The 17,745-nt window shown below is 40.5% G+C and overlaps 1 protein-coding gene across 3 annotated transcripts in view; it reads left to right on the forward strand.

Moving 5' to 3' along the window:
* The first annotated feature begins 865 nt into the window (after positions 1-865).
* Positions 866-17,745, forward strand: part of METTL9 (methyltransferase like 9) — a 107,958-nt gene continuing 91,078 nt past the window's right edge. The window contains exons 1-4 of one of the 3 annotated variants that reach the window (XM_053694857.1): positions 866-1,172; positions 7,322-7,405; positions 7,496-7,686; positions 8,967-9,176. In XM_053694857.1, the coding sequence (XP_053550832.1) occupies positions 1,014-1,172; positions 7,322-7,405; positions 7,496-7,686; positions 8,967-9,176 (644 nt within the window). In that variant the 5' untranslated portion in view covers positions 866-1,013. Of the gene's footprint in view, positions 1,173-7,266; positions 7,406-7,495; positions 7,687-8,966; positions 9,177-17,745 lie in introns of all 3 variants that reach the window. The other 2 variants (XM_053694859.1, XM_053694858.1) reach the window with 2 other exon arrangements.

The raw sequence follows: 17,745 nt of genomic DNA on the forward strand, positions 1-17,745 counted from the left end.
GCAGCTGTTTCAGTTTGATTCTTCTGCTTATAATTTCAGTTTTTTTCATTATAAGATTTAAACTTTATTTTGGGTGTGGATTATTTTCAGCGGAATTGGCTGTCTTTATTTTATCCCTCCTTCTCTAGTGACTCTTGCGTGGAAGATCCACATCTTGGGTAGTCATTATCCCATACGTCACTAGCTCATGGACTCTTGCTAATTACATGAAAGAAAACATAATTTATGTAAGAACTTACCTGATAAATTCATTTCTTTCATATTAGCAAGAGTCCATGAGGCCCACCCTTTTGTGGTGGTTATGATTTTTTTGTATAAAGCACAATTATTCCAATTCATTTTTTATGCTTTCACACTTTTTTTCTTATCACCCCACTTCTTGGCTATACGTTAAACTGATTTGTGGGTGTGGTGAGGGGTGGTGTATTTATAGGCATTTTGAGGTTTGGGAAACTTTGCCCCTCCTGGTAGGAATGTATATCCCATACGTCACTAGCTCATGGACTCTTGCTAATATGAAAGAAATGAATTTATCAGGTAAGTTCTTACATAAATTATGTTATTCTCAATTTGACTTATGAGGGAAAAAAACTGTTCCATTAAAGAAGATATTAGGTATGATATCCCTTGGATATCTAGTTCTGTTATTCCTCTGTACAATAATTTCCTATACAATAAGAGTAAACCCAGGTCTCCTGCCTTTCCGCTAGAGATGACAAAACAAACAAGACCGTAACAGACGCCATATTACAACTGAACAATTGATTTGAACCTCCCGCCTCGCTGCTTCCTGAAGTCGTCTAGTCTACACCACGTGATCACTGCAGTCACGTGACGTCAAAGGTCCTTCAGCCGGATGGGATCTAGTAGCGACCGTACGGAAACTGATGCTCTGACAGATGGTTCCGCCCCTTGTCCATTTCATTCATTGGTTCTCCCCCTTGTGTGATGTGCACACCCCGGTGGGCCATGGCAGATGCCAGGGCCGAGGGATGGTAGTGTGCCCTGCTTAGATGAAAGTATTTGTATGCTGGGTGCTCGCTTACGTGCTCAGCTTGGCCGCGGTAAGGAAGATGTGGAGCGGCCGGTACCTGAGGAGCCCGCTGAGTCGATACGTGTATTCAAACATGCTGAGCCTCAGCCAAACGCCTTACTGGGAGGGCAACCAGCAGGTGGGTGACTTGTATGCGCGCGCCTGGGTACCGGCAATTGGATGATTTGTGCGGGCCCATGGGAACCGACAGGTGGATGATGTGAGTGCGCGTGCTTGGTTAAGGCAAGTGGGTGTCGTGTGCGCGCGCCTGGCTGCTAGTGGGTGACCTGTATGTGCGCATGGGTACTACTAGAGGGTGAGTGGCATGTGTTTACTAGGGTACCAGCTGGTGGGTGACGTGTATGTGCGCCTGGATACTACTAGAGGGCGAGTGGCATGTGTTTACTAGGGTACCAGCTGGTGGGTGACGTGTATGTGCGCCTGGGTACTACTAGAGGGCGAGTGGCATGTGTTTACTAGGGTACCAGCTGGTGGGTGACGTTTGTGCGTGCCTGGGTACTACTAGAGGGTGAGTGGCATGTGTTTTCTAGGGTACCAGCTGGTGGGTGACGTGTATGTGCGCCTGGGTACTACTAGGGGGTGAGTGACGTGTTTACTAGGGTACCAGCTGGTGGGTGACGTGTATGTGCGCCTGGGTCCTACTAGAGGGTGAGTGGCATGTGTTTACTAGGGTACCAGCTGGTGGGGACGTGTATGTGCGCCTGGGTACTACTAGGGGGTGAGTGACGTGTTTACTAGGGTACCAGCTGGTGGGTGACGTGTATGTGCGCCTGGGTCCTACTAGAGGGTGAGTGGAATGTGTTTACTAGGGTACCAGCTGGTGGGTGACGTGTATGTGCGCCTGGGTACTATAGGCTGGTGGGTGGCATGCGTTTACTAGAGTACCAGCTGGTGGGTGACATGTATGTGCGCCTGGGTACTATAGGCTGGTGGGTGGCATGCGTTTACTAGAGTACCAGCTGGTGGGTGACATGTATGTGCGCCTGGGTACTACTAACAGGTGAGTGGCATGTGTTTACTAGGGTACCAGTAGGTGGGTGACGTGTATGTGTGCCTGGGTACTACCAGCAGGTGAGTGACATGCGTTGGTACCAGTATGTGGGTGACATGTATGTGTGTCTGGGTACTACCGGCTGGTGGGTGACGTGTTTACTTGGGTACCAGTAGGTGGGTGACGTTTATGTGCGTCTGGGTACTACTAGAGGGTGAGTTTCATGTGTTTACTAGGGTACCAGCTGGTGGCTGACGTGTTTGTGCGCCTGGGTACTACAGGCTGGTGGGTGACATGTGTTTACTAGGGTACCAGTTGGTGGGTGACGTGTATGTGCACCTGGGTGCTTCTAGAGGGTGAGTGACGTGTTTACTAGGATACCAGTAGGTGGGTGACATGTATGTGCTCCTTGGTACTACCAGCAGGTGAGTGACATGTGTTGGTATCAGTATGTGGGTGACATGTATGTGCTCCTGGGTACTACCAGCAGGTGAGTGACATGTGTTGGTATCAGTATGTGGGTGACATGTATGTGCTCCTGGGTACTACCAGCAGGTGAGTGACATGTGTTGGTATCAGTATGTGGGTGACATGTATGTGTTCCTGGGTACTAACGGCTGGTGGGTGACGTGTTTACTAGGTTACCAGTAGGTGGGTACAAAATAGGAGAAGCTCTTCCAACAGATCTGATTGTCTAAAGAACCAATAATGTGGTAACATCCACTAAAAACATATATAGTAAATGTGTTATGAATAAAATGTTTGATAAAATCTATAATTTTAACAAAGCAAGTAAGATTTCCGGCATCTTATCATTAATTTACAAACAGACGCTATTATATATTTGCAGATGATAAAAGCAGCTGAAAATACAAAAGTGCGAATTGCACATATGGAAAACTTGAGTGTTTGGCAAAGTCTGTGCTTAACCTAAATGTTTAGACAGAATCACTGCTCAACGCACTAGAAACATGTGTGGATCAGATTAATGTTGGTTGTGACCTTATGAAAAGCCTGGGTGAGAGAGTGTGGTAAACACACAGACTGTAAAGGAATTAAAAAATGCCTGGGACATGCATTAGGCTATCCTAAGGAACAAGTAACATGTAATATGGGTATACTTGATGGGCCTTTTTGGTTCTTATCTACCGCCAAATTCTATGTTTCTAAGTCTTGAAAAGTACCTTTACCAATCGATAAAAACACTCGACTTTGAATCTCTGACGTTGTCCTATCATGTTAGGTTTTTTCCGGTCATGCGACCTAAGTTGGTCCAATCAGATGGATCTCGGATTGAGGCTTGAGTATTTTTTTTCTTCGACTAATCGAATATGAAACAAAATTGCAGTCAAATGATACATTAATTTTTATTACCCGTGAGCGCCTCTAACAAACTGGATTTAATCCTTAGAAGCCTGACTTGCTCAGTATTAATGTCAAACAAGGTGTATGTTGAAAAAGGTGGGTAAGAGCACCACAACAGGTTATGCATAAACAAAACACTTGTTATATTCACAAAGTGATTGATGCACCCATCCTGCTCTTAGAACTTTAACAACTCCTCAGATTGTAGTGAGCAAATTTAAGCTAACATGATTGGACAACGTCATCAGAGATTCAAAGTTGAGTGTTTTTATCGTTTGGTAAAGGTACTTTTCAAGACTAACTCTCTCACCCAGGCTTCTCATAAGGTCAAAAACCAACATTAATATGATCTGCACATATTTCTAGTGAGTTGAGCAGCGATTACCAGCAGGTGGGTGACGTGTTTACTAGGGTACCAGTAAGTTTGTGACATGTTTGTGCAGATGGGTACTACTTGCATGTGGGTGGCATGTGTTCACTATTGTACCGGTAGGTGGGTGATGTATGTGTGTGTCTGGGTACTGGCAGGTGGGTGGCATGTATTTACTAGGGTACCAGTAAGTGGGTGAAGTCTATGTGTGTTCTACTGGCAGGTAGGTGACGTGTGTGCCTGGGTACCGGACAGTGGGTGACGTATGTGTGTTCCTGGGTACTGGCAGGTGGGTGGCATGTGTTCACTAGGGTACCAGCAGGTGAGTGTAGTTTGTGCTCCTGGGTATCAGTAGGTGGGTGATGTGTGCGTCTGGGTACCAGTAGGTAGGTGATGTGGGTGCGTCTGAGTACCAGCAGGTGGGTGACCTGTTTGTCTGGGTACCAGTAGATGGGTCTATGAATAAGGCGTGGATTTGCTGAAATGCATAAGACCGTGTCTCTTACCTCCAGTGGTTTTATAGCTATGCTGTTTTGGACTTTCACTTAATGAAATATTTTGTTCTTTACCTCCATGCCCACTACTTGTAGCATGATTACCAGTAGGTGGGTAACATATATGTATGAGCCTGGGTACCAGCAGGTGAGTGCCATGTTTACTAGGGTACCAGTAGGTAACGTGTGTGTGCACCTGGGTATGGGCAGGTGGGTGTCGTTTGCATTTGGTTACCGGAAGGTGGGTCACATGTTTACTAGTATTCCGGCAGGTGGGTGACCTTTGTGTGCAGCAGAGTACCGGGCGGGTGGGTAACGTGTGTGTGCAGCAGGGTACCGGTGGCAAGTGGGTGACGTTTGTGTGCAGCAGAGTACCTGCGGGTGGTTAATGCATTTTTGCCTGGATACCAGCAGGTGAGTGTGTGTGTGTACTCGGTTCCCGACAGGTTGGCGATGTGTGTTTGCACCTGTGTACCGGTTGGTGGGTGACGTGTTTACCAGTAGGTGGGTGATGTATGTGTGCACATGGGTTCCAGCAGGTGGGTGGCATGTGTTTTTACTAACCTATTGGTAGGTGGGCGCCGTGTGCATGCCTGGGTACTTGAGGTGGGTGATGTGTGTGTGCTTTAGCCACTGGCAAGTGGGTAGTGTGTGTGTGTGCTCCTGGGTACTGGCAGTTGGGTGGTATGTGCGCGTGGGTACCGGCTGTTGAGTGATGTGAGTGTGTTCAAGGATGCCTGTAGGTGGGTTAGGCATGTGTGCGTATGGGTACTGGCTACTGGGTGAGGCGTATGTGCGCCTGGGTACCGGCTGGTGGGGGAGGCGTGTGTGTGTCTGGGTAACGGCAAGTGGGTGTCTCGCATGGACTTGCTTTGCTATCCTTTAAACAGGATACTCAAATGAACGCATATGCATTTTCATTTTTGAGTATTATGTCATTTTAATACCATGTAAAAATGTAGTTAAAGGGACACTGAACCCAAAAAAATTTCTTTCTTGATTCAGATAGAGCATGACATTTTAAGCAACTTTCTAATTTACTCCTATTATCAAATTTTCTTCGTTCTCTTGCTATCTTTATTTCAAAAAGGCATCAAAGCTGGACAGCACTTGTTTATTGGTGGGTGAATTTATCCACCAATCAGCAAGAACAACCCAGGTTGTTCACCAAAAATGGGCCGGCATCTAAACTTACAATCTTGCTTTTCAAATAAAGATGCCAAGAGAATGAAGAAAATTTGATAATAGGAGTAAATTAGAAAGTTGCTTAAAATGTCATGCTCTATCTGAATCACGAAAGAAAAAATTTGGGTTCAGTGTCCCTTTAAAAAAGACAAAACTCTTTTAATGTAAAATTTAATTAAAGTGCCCCTGTTTTTAATAGTATTTCTAAAAACCAGGCACTCATTCATTAAAATTTACATTCACTTTAAAGGGAAATACATTTGAATTTCCATTTTGAATAGAAGCAGTTTTTCTAATATGTGTAATGCTTCTATTCAAAATGGAATTTCTATTTGAAATCTCTTTGAGTGCAAGTCACATGCATTCAGTCTTTGTGTCTGCTCAGAGATCCCAGAGGTGGCATATATTTGTCGAGGACTCAGATGCTGAAATGATACAAACGATTGCGATGCATTTCATGCACCTCTCTCTCTAATCATGGGTATTGCCAATATGAAACCTAGATTACACTGTAGGTGTCTGAAGGAGAGTTACTGCACGCGTGCAAACGTCAGCGCTGGAATGCAGTGAAAGGTAGATTCAAAATGGCGGCACCCATGACTAGACAGAGGCAGGGGATGACCTTATTACTTATAAGATGTTTTTAGTGTTTAATGTCCCTGTAAACAACTTTTGCTATTGACTTGTATTATCAGATTTGCTTTGTTATCATCGTATCCTTTTGTTTTAAGAATAAAGGAACACTAAAGTCAAAATTAAAATTTCATGATTCTGATAGAGCATGCAATTTTAAACAACTTTCCAATTTATTTCCATTGTCTAAATGTGCAGAGTCTTTTTTTTATTTTATATGCACACATTCTGAAGCACCAGCTCCTACTGAGCATGTGCAAGATTTCACAGAATATACATATATGCATTTTGTGATTGGCTGCTACATGAGGCAGTGGGAAGGAAAATGGAACTAACTGAAATCTGTCAAAAAATCTACTGCTCATTTGAAATTCAAACTAAATGCTTTTGCATTGTCTCTTTATTATGCATATGTTGATTATGCAATTCTACTGTGTTAAATTGCCCTTCAAATCTCAGTAGGCTGGTAGGAACTCAAAGTGATTTGTAAAGTTTAATGATTTAAAGCCCAGTAACTAAAAGTTATCTTAAAAACAGCGGCATTTTTAGTCAATAAACTTTACAAAGACGCTTCTTTTTTTTTTTTTTTTTTAATACGTACCATTTTGTTACGGTAAACAGACTTCCGATTCTCCGCCTGCATCTCCGACTGTATTTAGCATATAGATGACGAATTCAGCTTCTTCCAATCATTGTGTACCCCCTTTGGTGTCTAGCTCGTGGGGCATGCAATGATTGGAAGAAGCCGGATTGGACATTGATATGCAGAAGATGTGAGTGGAGAATTGGCAGTCAGTTTACCGTAACGAAATGGTAAGTATAAAAAAAAAAATTGCGTCTTTGTAAAGTTTAATGACTAAAAGTGCCCCTGTTTTTAAGAGTATTTTTAGATACTGTGCTTTGAATCATTGAACTTTACAATCACTTTAAGAGGGTGCATGTGTTTTTTTTTTAGCAGTCTATGACAGCAGTGTTTGCAACTATGTATAACATCGCTATAGACAATGTTACAAACTGGAGCCCATGGCTAAAGACACGTGCACGCTCCTGAGCTCTCCTAGAATTACTCTTTAACAAAGCAAAATTGATAGCAGAAGCTAATTGTAAAGTTGCATAAAATATCATGCTCTAGTCAAAACATTAAAGTTTAATTTTGAATTTACTGTCTCTTTAGATATTTTGAGTGTTTTCTGCATTTAACCTTTGCACAAAACTGTGGCCCTTCTTAGACTGACGCATTGAAAATGGAGCCATCAGCTTCCGATCAGCTGACATGTCTGGCATATATGAATACCTCTGGGTTTATAATTCATGTAGGTAACCTGTAAAACAATACATTGTATTCTGCTCAAGTTTGTTCATGCAGCGCTCAGGTTCTGAATTCTTTCTCTTTCTCTTTTCAGTGGTATTTCTGCAACACAGAAAATTTAAGTGAAGCTCTCCGCCCCATCTTTGTGCAGAGTTACCTTGATGAAGGGACACAGACTTTTTTAAACCGGAGTATTGAGAAATCTGGCTGGTTGTCCATCCAACTCTATCACTCCTTTATGTCCTCCGTTTTTAGCGTGTTCATGTCTAGGACCTCAATCAATGGGTAAGTTGTGTATCTTAAAGGGATACTATCCCCACATATTTTGTTTCATGATTTGGATAGTGCAGCAATTTTAAGCAACTTTCTAATTTACTCCTATTATACATTTTTCTTTTGGTATCTTTATTTGAAAAAGCAAGAATATAAGCTTAGCAGCCGGCCCAGTTTTGGTTCAGCACCTGGGTAGAGCTTGCTTATTGGTGTCTAAATGTAGCAACCAATCAGCAAGCGCTACCCAGGTGCTGAATAAAAAATGGGCCGGCTCCTAAGCTTTCATTTGAGCCTTTTCAAATAAAGATACAGAGAGAACAAAGAAAAATTTATAATAGGAGTAAATTAGAGCATTCAAATTTAAGCAATTTTCTATCTGAATCATGAAAGTTTAAAGGGACAGTCTAGTCCAAAACAAACTTTCATGATTCGGATAGGGCATGTCATTTTCCAATTTACGTCTATCACCAATTTTGCTTTGTTCTTTTGGTATACTTAGTTGAAAGCTAAACCTAGGAGGTTCATATGCTAATTTCTAAGCCCTTGAAGGCCACCTCTTGTCTCAGGGCATTTTGACAGTTTTTCACCACTAGAAGATGTTAGTTCATGTGTGTCATATAGATAAAACTGTGCTCACACACGTGGAGTTCCTAGGAGCCAGCACTGATTGGCTAAAATGCAAGTCTGTCAAAAGAACTGAAATAAGGGGGCAGTCTGCAAAAGCTTAGATACAAGGTAAACACAGAGGTAAAATGTGTATGATTATAACAGTGTTGGTTATGCAAAACTAGGGAATGGGTAATAAAGGGATTATCTTTTAAAACAATAAAAATTATATTGTAGACTCTCCCTTTACTTTTGACTAGACTTTTCCTTTAACTAAAAATGTTTATTGTAAACTGCCTGGGGATCCCCTGCAAAGAGGCCAGACATGCACCTGCGTTAGCCTTGAATGGGACAGGGTCAGGGATTGCTACGTGCATCTGCTACTTCTGATAGTCCTATGTTTTACTCAGAAGTGACTGCATTGTACCAACCTAACTATGTGTTTAACTATTTGCAGGTTTAAACACCTAGTTTACAAAAAGCATTTGTTTAATAATAAAATGAAAATAATTAGGGCATTTTGTTTTTACTCAAGAAGGTCCCATTAACTTCTTTGAGGAGCCTAAACACTCGGTTACCTGGAAGCATTTGTGCCATAAAGATGCTCTAACTTTGTGCGTTTTATAGTTGCACTATCCCTTTAAACTCTCATCAGCTGTGTGAAGCTAATGATGTTCATTTTTCAGGTTGCTCGGAAGAGGATCCATGTTTGTGTTTTCACCAGAACAGTTCCAGAGACTTCTCAAAATTGGGCCTGAATGGAAAGCTCACCGGCTACTGGATTTAGGGGCGGGAGATGGTGAAGTCACAAAGGTTATGAGCCCACACTTTGAGGAGATCTATGTCACAGAGATGTCCCAGACTATGATCTGGCAGCTTCAGAAAAAGAAATACAGGTATATATTGTATCAGTGCCACGCAGTGGCGTGTTTAGGTTTTGTGCTGCCCTAGGCACTCAAAATTCTGCAGCCCCTCTCACCCGAGGTTTTAGGACTTTTTCGGTCATAATATTTTTTGGTGAGGCTGTAACATGACTTTTTATAATGGTATTTACAAAGTAAATGTTAATGTTCAAGTGTGTGTATGTATGTATATGTGTATGTATATATGTGTGTGTGTGTGTATATATATTACACACACATATGCACACACACACACACATACATACATACACTCACAGGAACGAACAACCAGCTCAATACAATTGTTAGCCTGTTCTATGGCGATTTACCACCTGGCTGCAACTTCTTTTAGCCAGCAATGCTTTTCCCAGAGAAGAACTTTCCTATAGTATATCAGTCTGATCCCGCCTATTACGGTCAGTCCAGCGCCGAAATACCAGGCAATTCCTCTTTGAACAAGGAACACAGCAACCCCAGACAATCGTTTCGGCCTTCATTGGGCCTCGTCAGTTATGTGTAGCCATATTCCTCTAAGCACACTGAGCAAGGAGTCCAGGTCTGGTTGCCCCTTTTTCCCATATGCGGGATCAGACTGATATACTACAGGAAAGTTCTTCTCTGTGAAAAGCATTACTGGGCTAAAAGAAGCTGCACCCAGGTGGTAAATCCCCATAGCACAGGCTAACAATGGTATTGAGCCAGTTGTTGGTTCCTCTGTGTGTGTGTGTGTGTGTATATATTATTATTATTTGGTTAAATGTTTCTTGATTTGCGCTGTGTATGTGGCAAATGTTTATTTTGCTTAAACAAGTTCCTCCTGATATATTTCAATGACAGCTAGTTTCTGAGTATTCCACTATCATCAAATGGAATATAAAATAGAAGGTGTGGAGTAGGGTTTCAGAGTTCAGCACACATAGAAGGGAGAAAATTAAAAAACAAATTATGGTGCAGTATGTCAGTACTAGGCAACAAGGCAAAGAAAGCGAGATGAAAATTGCTCACCTTTTGAAACCTCAAACATGTGAGGTATGTTAGAAGCGTGGAGGGGATATAATCCCTATCTGTGGTAAAGATGTTCTTGACTGGTGTGTAGTCCCTCTTAGTAGGAAACTAAATCTCTGTTTGGTATCCTTGGAGCAGTGTTGTGCTTGTTTGTGAACAAACTTCTCCTCTCTAGAGTAAGGTAGAGAAACTTTGTTCACTACGTTCACTTCATCAGAGGGTATCCAGGATACCCTCTGATGAAGTGAATGTAGTTCACGAAACGCGTAAGGGCACGCCCACTTTTGACGTAGTTTCCGGTCCGGCGAGACAGAGTTCCTACCTTCAACCACGGACCCTGTCACTGACAGGTTTGAGTATCCACAGCCATCCGGACTTTGGGAGCTATCCAGAGCTCAAAAAATCATCTGGATTCATCTGTTAGCTGTATTCACATCAGCTCATATAACCATTTACTACGTTTTCCACAAATTCATCCACTTTATCAGTCAGCTGTTTTTGCATCAGCCCTGATAACCAACTCATTTCCGGATTTCAAGGATTTAATAACATTTCAACTGCACTTTTTACTGTCCCCTATCTGGACTTTTACAAAGAGGTTTTCAATTTATTGTTTTGGACATTGAAATAAGTGGGGGTTTTTTATATAAATTTCACTTTGTGTCCCTGTAAGCATCATTTCAAAAGTATTACAAGAGTGCTGCAGAGATCATCCACAATTGTTTTCACTGAATGTAAACTGGGTACAAACCGGTTGGCATACATAAAGTTTATACCATACTCCAGAGAGGAGAAGCCTTTCAAGAAAGAAGAATAAATAACAACAAGAAACAAAGTTTCTCTACCTTACTCCAGAGAGGAGAAGTTTGTTCACAAACAAGCACAACACTGCTCCAAGGATACCAAACAGAGATTTAGTTTCCTACTAAGAGGGACTACACACCAGTCAAGAACATCTTTACCACAGATAGGGATTATATCCCCTCCACGCTTCTAACATACCTCACATGTTTGAGGTTTCAAAAGGTGAGCAATTTTCATCTCACTTTCTTTGCCTTGTTGCCTAGTACTGACATACTGCACCATAATTAGTTTTTTTGTTTTCTCCCTTCTATGTGCGCTGAACTCTGAAACCCTACTCCTATCTATCTATCTATATATATATATATATATATATATATATATATATATATATATATATATTTCAAATATTAAGCACTCACTGGTCTTCGGCCGTTTGTGTTTAAATAAGTATTTGTGTGATGTTTCGGGACAAAACACAGTCCCTTCCTCTGACAAACAACTGTGGAAAATGACAAACCTTTAAAGGCAAGTGAAAACCCTCCCCTTCATCTCAGCCAATCATGGCTGTCCATGTGCAAAGACAGAAAAAAGCAATGATTCTGATAGGCTAACAAACGTGTTCATGAATCTAAAATTGTATATTATAGTGTACCCAATTCAAAGGATTAACCAGTGTAATATAGTAAATGTGTATATCGATATCCCAAGGCCTGCAGGGGATCTTAACCTCATAAGACATAATACAACAAACAACTTTATTCTTACAAACTCTTAATCTTTGACTAAGGACCAATCACAATCGAAAGGGGACCTCACCCCCCCGATATTGGCCAATCGCATAAGGATCATCCTAACCCTCCACCTCTTGGTAGCCTCCCCCATGCGTTATTGGTGGAACAAAAAGACACATCTTATTTTCTGCACGATCACCAATCCCACATCCAAAGCACTGACAACACCCCCACCCGTTCTGCCTTCATCAAAGCACGCATATAACTTATGATAAACAAGTACAAAACCAAACCTACACCGCCACGGACTCCCCCCGCCAGCACCATCCGACTGCAGGGTGTAAAAAGAGATGGATATGTGTACCTCAACAAAGTACAAAGTTCCAACATGCATTTCCACAAACATCACACCTCGTACAACCCGCTACAGGGCGAAGATCCTCTTACAGAAGGAGGCTAGATGGATCTATGAACTGGGAACCCTGAATCCGAGGGGACTGAATGTACACACAGGGTGGCAATGCTACCTCTAGTAGTGAAAGTTACTATGAGAGTTCATAATCCTTGATAAAAAATGAGATCATGTACAGTGTGGCCAATATATTTGAGCAGGAGGGGGAATAGCTATAAGAAGCTATTGGATACACAACTTGACTATGATATTGTGTTCCAGTCGTGCTCAAATATATTTGTTCTAATGGAAATATGTACTTCTATGTCGTCTGTTTTAATGAGAGGACACAAGCCCACTATCGCTCATTGCATGCTGTAAAATACTAGGTCTTTTGACTATTATGAGCATTATTTAATGGGATCTTTTTACGTGGACATGTATATACGTTTATGAAACGATCGTGTTTATATGCATTCATATGGTTTTATGTATATTCCGGTAATGGTCTTAAATTTAAGTCCCTATATACTATATTTAGGGCCACTATTTAACGTGGGGTTTCTGTGGACATTGTCAGATGTGTGTGCATTATTTTTTACATTTTTTAGCTTTAGGTCGTTAAATTTTATTCACATAGCGCACATTACACTTTGTATGGTGATGCCGCGGGCCTGCGGTGGATCATTGATTCTCATTAAATTAGACAGGTATTGATATAGGATCTAGTTGTTGATCCTGAATAGTTATTGATACAGGAATATTCTCATGATGGGGGAATATATCTCTCCAAGTATTTAGGGTGATGTGGTTGATGAACCCTTAGATGAATAGCTCTTGGGACCCATCTTGGTACTCAATCCCCATGCTTTTTGATATGTAAGTATGTTACATAGTTACCAAGCGTATCCTATATATGTGAGCACGCGATACTGTTATATTATTTGACACGCCCACTTGGGTTGACAGCTTAGAGATATAATCATAGTGATTGGTGGGTTTTTTGTTGGGTTCACGCCCATCAGTGATAGTATCATTTAGATAGAGGAACTGGACATTCCCTTTATGATGATGATGTTTTTGAGATTATTTCCATAAGGTAGTAAAGAGGTTTGGGTTGTTAAAATTGAAGTTTGCCAGGTTCACAATATATGTATGATCACTCAACAGCACAGTTTTGTTACATGTGAGCACGCTGTATTGTTTAGATTCCTAAATTCACGTCCACTTGAGAGGGTTACTTAGTATTCTAGTCAATATGATTAGGCATGATTTTATGTATATACGCCTATTTTAGATTGAACCATTTGGTTTGATATATAGGAGAATTTTGACACTCCCCGATTCACATCGCATAACGTGTATAATATGAATTATTGGGTAAAGGTAAATTTATTTTGTGACAATTTAGTGGAATGCTATGATGGCAGGGTAGAATAGCGGGTTGTACTGTGGTGGTAATTAGTACCAGAATATTAAACCAAAGGGGTTGTCCACTTTTTAAAATTATTTTATTGGAAGACAAATAATATAGGTATGAAGATTAACAATTATCTATAAGCTACAAAATATAAAACAAGTCTCAAGAAATACCAAGGGCTACAAACATACAGTACAGTCCAAATTATATAGGGCAACTGTATTTTAAACAAACCCAGATTAAGCAATATTAACTAAACATAGTGAACAAGAGAATTTATCCCAAAGTAAATGTATAAGAATAATAATATACTCCAATGCTCTCTCTCTTATCAGTTGCTTCCGGGAGTTGAGGAAGATAAAAAGTGTGTATTCTAACTGTTGGCTCCCATTGTATACTTAATTCACTTAAGGTGTGTCCTACCATACACCAATCAAAAGGCTACATGGGAGTGTCCTTCTTAGACAAAGACTTGTCAATTTAAGAATTAACTACTTGAACACTCTAGGGATAAATTCTCTGGTTTATGACACCACATTTACGAGGTGTGATGTTTGTGGAGATGCATGTTGGAACTTTGTGCTTTTGTTGAGGTACACATATCCATCTCTTTTTACACCCTGCAGTCGGATGGTGCTGGCGGGGGGAGTCTGTGGCGGTGTAGGTTTGGTTTTGTATTTGTTGATCATAACTTATATGCGTGCTTTGATGAAGGCAGAACGGGTGGGGGTGTTGTCAGTGCTTTGGATGTGGGATTGGTGATCGTGCAGAAAATAAGATGTGTCTTTTTGTTCCACCAATAACGCGTGGGGGAGGCTACCAGGAGGTGGAGGGTTAGGATGATCCTTAGGCAATTGGCCAATATCGGGGGGTTGAGGTCCCCTTTCGATTGTGATTGGTCCTTAGTCAAAGATTAAGAGTTTGTAAGAATAAAGTTGTTTGTTGTATTATGTCTTATGAGATTAAGATCACCTGCAGGCCTTGGGATATCGATATACACATTTACAATATTACACTGGTTAATCCTTTGAATTGGGTACACTATAATATACAATTGTTTTAGATTCATGAACACGTTGTTAGCCTATCAGAATCATTGCTTTTTTCTGTCTTTGCACAAGGACAGCCATGATTGGCTGAGATGAAGGGGACGGTTTTCACTTGCCTTTAAAGGTTTGTCATTTTCCACGGTTGTTTGTCAGAGGAAGGGACTGTGTTTTGTCCCGAAACGTCACACAAATAAATACTTATTTAAACACAGACGGCTGAAGACCAGTGAGTGCTTAATATTTGAACTTATTGAAACTCTCCATAGCACCCTGGCTGTTATCGCTTGATGGTGAGATTGCATACACCTAACTACGAATAATAAATATATATATATATATATATATATATATATATATATATATATATATAGTGTGTGTAGTACAGTGTGAATGTATATGTTTGTGTAGTAAGATTTTAAAAGTGCTGCCCCTCCATATCGTCGCTCTAGTCAAGTGCCTTGTTTGCCTAGGCCAAAATACGCCACTGGTGCCGCGTCATACATTTACTGTGTGTATTTGATAACGTGTGAATAGATAGGCTTAATAGTCATATTCTGATTAGTTTCAGCTAGCGTACATAGATCCTTTAAATTGAAGGTAAAGTCAAAATTAAGTTTCTATTATTCAGATAGAGCATACAATTCTAAATAACATTCTACTTTACTTATCAAATTTGCTTTGCTCTCTTGGTATCCTTTGTTGAACAGTAAACCAAGATATGCTCTAGGAGTTTAGAAGTGTGTGTGTGTGTCTTTTAGCTCAGTAGCAGTGTTTGCAGCAATGTTTAACATTGCTACATTTAGAAAGATTTTATATAGAAATTGCATGTTCTATCTAAACCATGCATGTTAATTTTTTTACTTTTCTATAAATCATCATGTCATGTAGTCCTAAAGCAAACAGAAATATATGGGTGTGCTCCTTATGGACAGTTGGATAATTAATCACCATTGTCTGATGACTTATTATTTAATTTTCCAATTGCATTAATAATTACCATTGATTACCTGGAGTGGTCAGGTAGCCCTGTGGAAAGCTGTAGCTTTAAAAGCGAAAAATAACTAAATGCATTTTGACAAATGATATCTATTGACTTAATAATATTTTGGTATTTACCATATAGGTCACTTTGTACGTGTCAGAGTAGTGAAATGGTTAACATATGCTCATATGATAGCCATTTCAACTAAATAATGACCACTCACAGCTAAACCTGAGTTTGGGGCACAATATACATCCAGGAAGTGAACTGGGTATAAAAAACTATTACATCTCTCTTAGCTGCGCCCGCTATAATGATGAATTATATTAGCTAAATGATTTAGTTTAGAATAGGATAGCACATTATACAAACTGATAGTTCTAAACTAAACATGATCTATATAGAAAATATCCGTGTTCTCCAGATAAAAGTTTGCCAGTCGGGTGGGTTTATGAAGTAGTGGAATGGGGGACAGTGTAATACTTTGCAATATTATAACATTTTTTGTTATTTATAATGCAGAGCACAAAGAAACTGCACAATTTTTCATAAATTGAATCAATGATAATTTGTGCAAAAACATTTAAAAAATAATTTTATAATTTAGCTTAATATTGGCTAATTCAGCTGGGTAGTGCACCCTCTTAAGAGACCGTGGGAAGAATACTGTGTGTGTGTATGGTTCAGCCCCTCTTACATTACCGCCATAAGCACACACCTCAAACTGGAAAATAAATTATCATACACCATGGCCTGCTCTGTTGCTATAACTTATCTGCTGAGTGCTGGTGGAGAGTTATGAAAAATAACCCTCCTACCCCCACCTCACAAAATTATAAAGTATCCTATTCACTATATGGCCAAACAAAAACTATGTCCAAATTCCTATTCCTTATGTTACTTGCCCTTGCAAATGATGTAGAGTCTAACCCTGGTCCTCCAGCAAATTCCATTCCTAGCATTTCCTGCTAAAAAAGGCCTCTCCTTTGTGCACCAAAATATCCGCAGCTTACTACCAAAAATCGATGAACGGCAAGCATGGTGTTCACATTACAAGCCCAAAATAATTGTGATCTCCAAATCGTGGCTAACTGCAAAAATACCCGACTCTGCCATTGCAATACTTGGGTATTCATGCCATAGAAATGACAGAGCAAAGAGAGGAGGCGGCCTTGTAATTTATGTTGACAATTCCACAAAGTTCACCCCCTTACAAAAATCTAGCTCTCCTGCCACCTTTGATTTCCTTTCTGGCACAATTGAGATCCTGTGCAGTAAATCAATCATTGTCGCAGGAATCTACCGCCCACCTAGCTCCCCTGTGCATTCCATTTCTGACATAGCACATCTCCTTAGTGAAACCATAGCTCAAAGCCCAAAAAGTGAAATTTTGGTTTTTGGAGATTTTAATATTGATTGGCTGAATCCAAAAAATAACAGTTGTCGCTCGCTGTTTAAATCTTTTGCAGCTAACTTAATTAATCTCGTCCCCAACTCTCATAAACCTCAAAAGCCATAATCATACCCTGCTCGACTGGATTCTCTCCACTTCTCCCGACCGAATCCAGAAGGGAAGGTGTTCTCCCTAACAATTTCAGTGACCACTGCTTAGTGTACTGCATGCGCAAAATAAAGGCAACTAAATCCTCTCCAAAGGTTAAAATCATCAGGTCCTTCAAAAAATTTAATCTTCAATCATTTCTAAATGACATCAAGAGCCTCCCTTGGCACAGATTAAGCCTAATCCGAGATCTAGACTCTGCAGTTGAATTCTTTCAGTCTGAACTCCTACAAGTTTGGAATTTACATGCCCCGATGCGTAAGGTGAGAGTAAAAGGAGCGCATATAAATTGGATCACAGCTGACCTCATTCAGATGTACCAGTTTCGGGATTCATTGTGGTCAAAGTTCAAGCATACTCGCTCTATGAACGATCACTGTGTATATAGACAATGGCGAAATATATGCACTAAACAAACAAAATTGGCCGGGGCCCAATATTTCTGTGAAAATCTGAACAATAACATATCTAACCCTAGAAAGTTTTGGAAACTCATAAATAACTTACAAAATCCACCAATCCACTCCCAACCCTCCACTGTCATTGTGGATAACCAAACCCTGCAACTCCCCTAAGAAGTAGCAAATGCCTTTAACAATTAATTTTCGGCTGCTCCACCA

The sequence above is a fragment of the Bombina bombina genome, chromosome 11 (assembly GCF_027579735.1).
Source record: "Bombina bombina isolate aBomBom1 chromosome 11, aBomBom1.pri, whole genome shotgun sequence".
NCBI classification, from domain to species: Eukaryota; Metazoa; Chordata; class Amphibia; order Anura; family Bombinatoridae; genus Bombina; species Bombina bombina.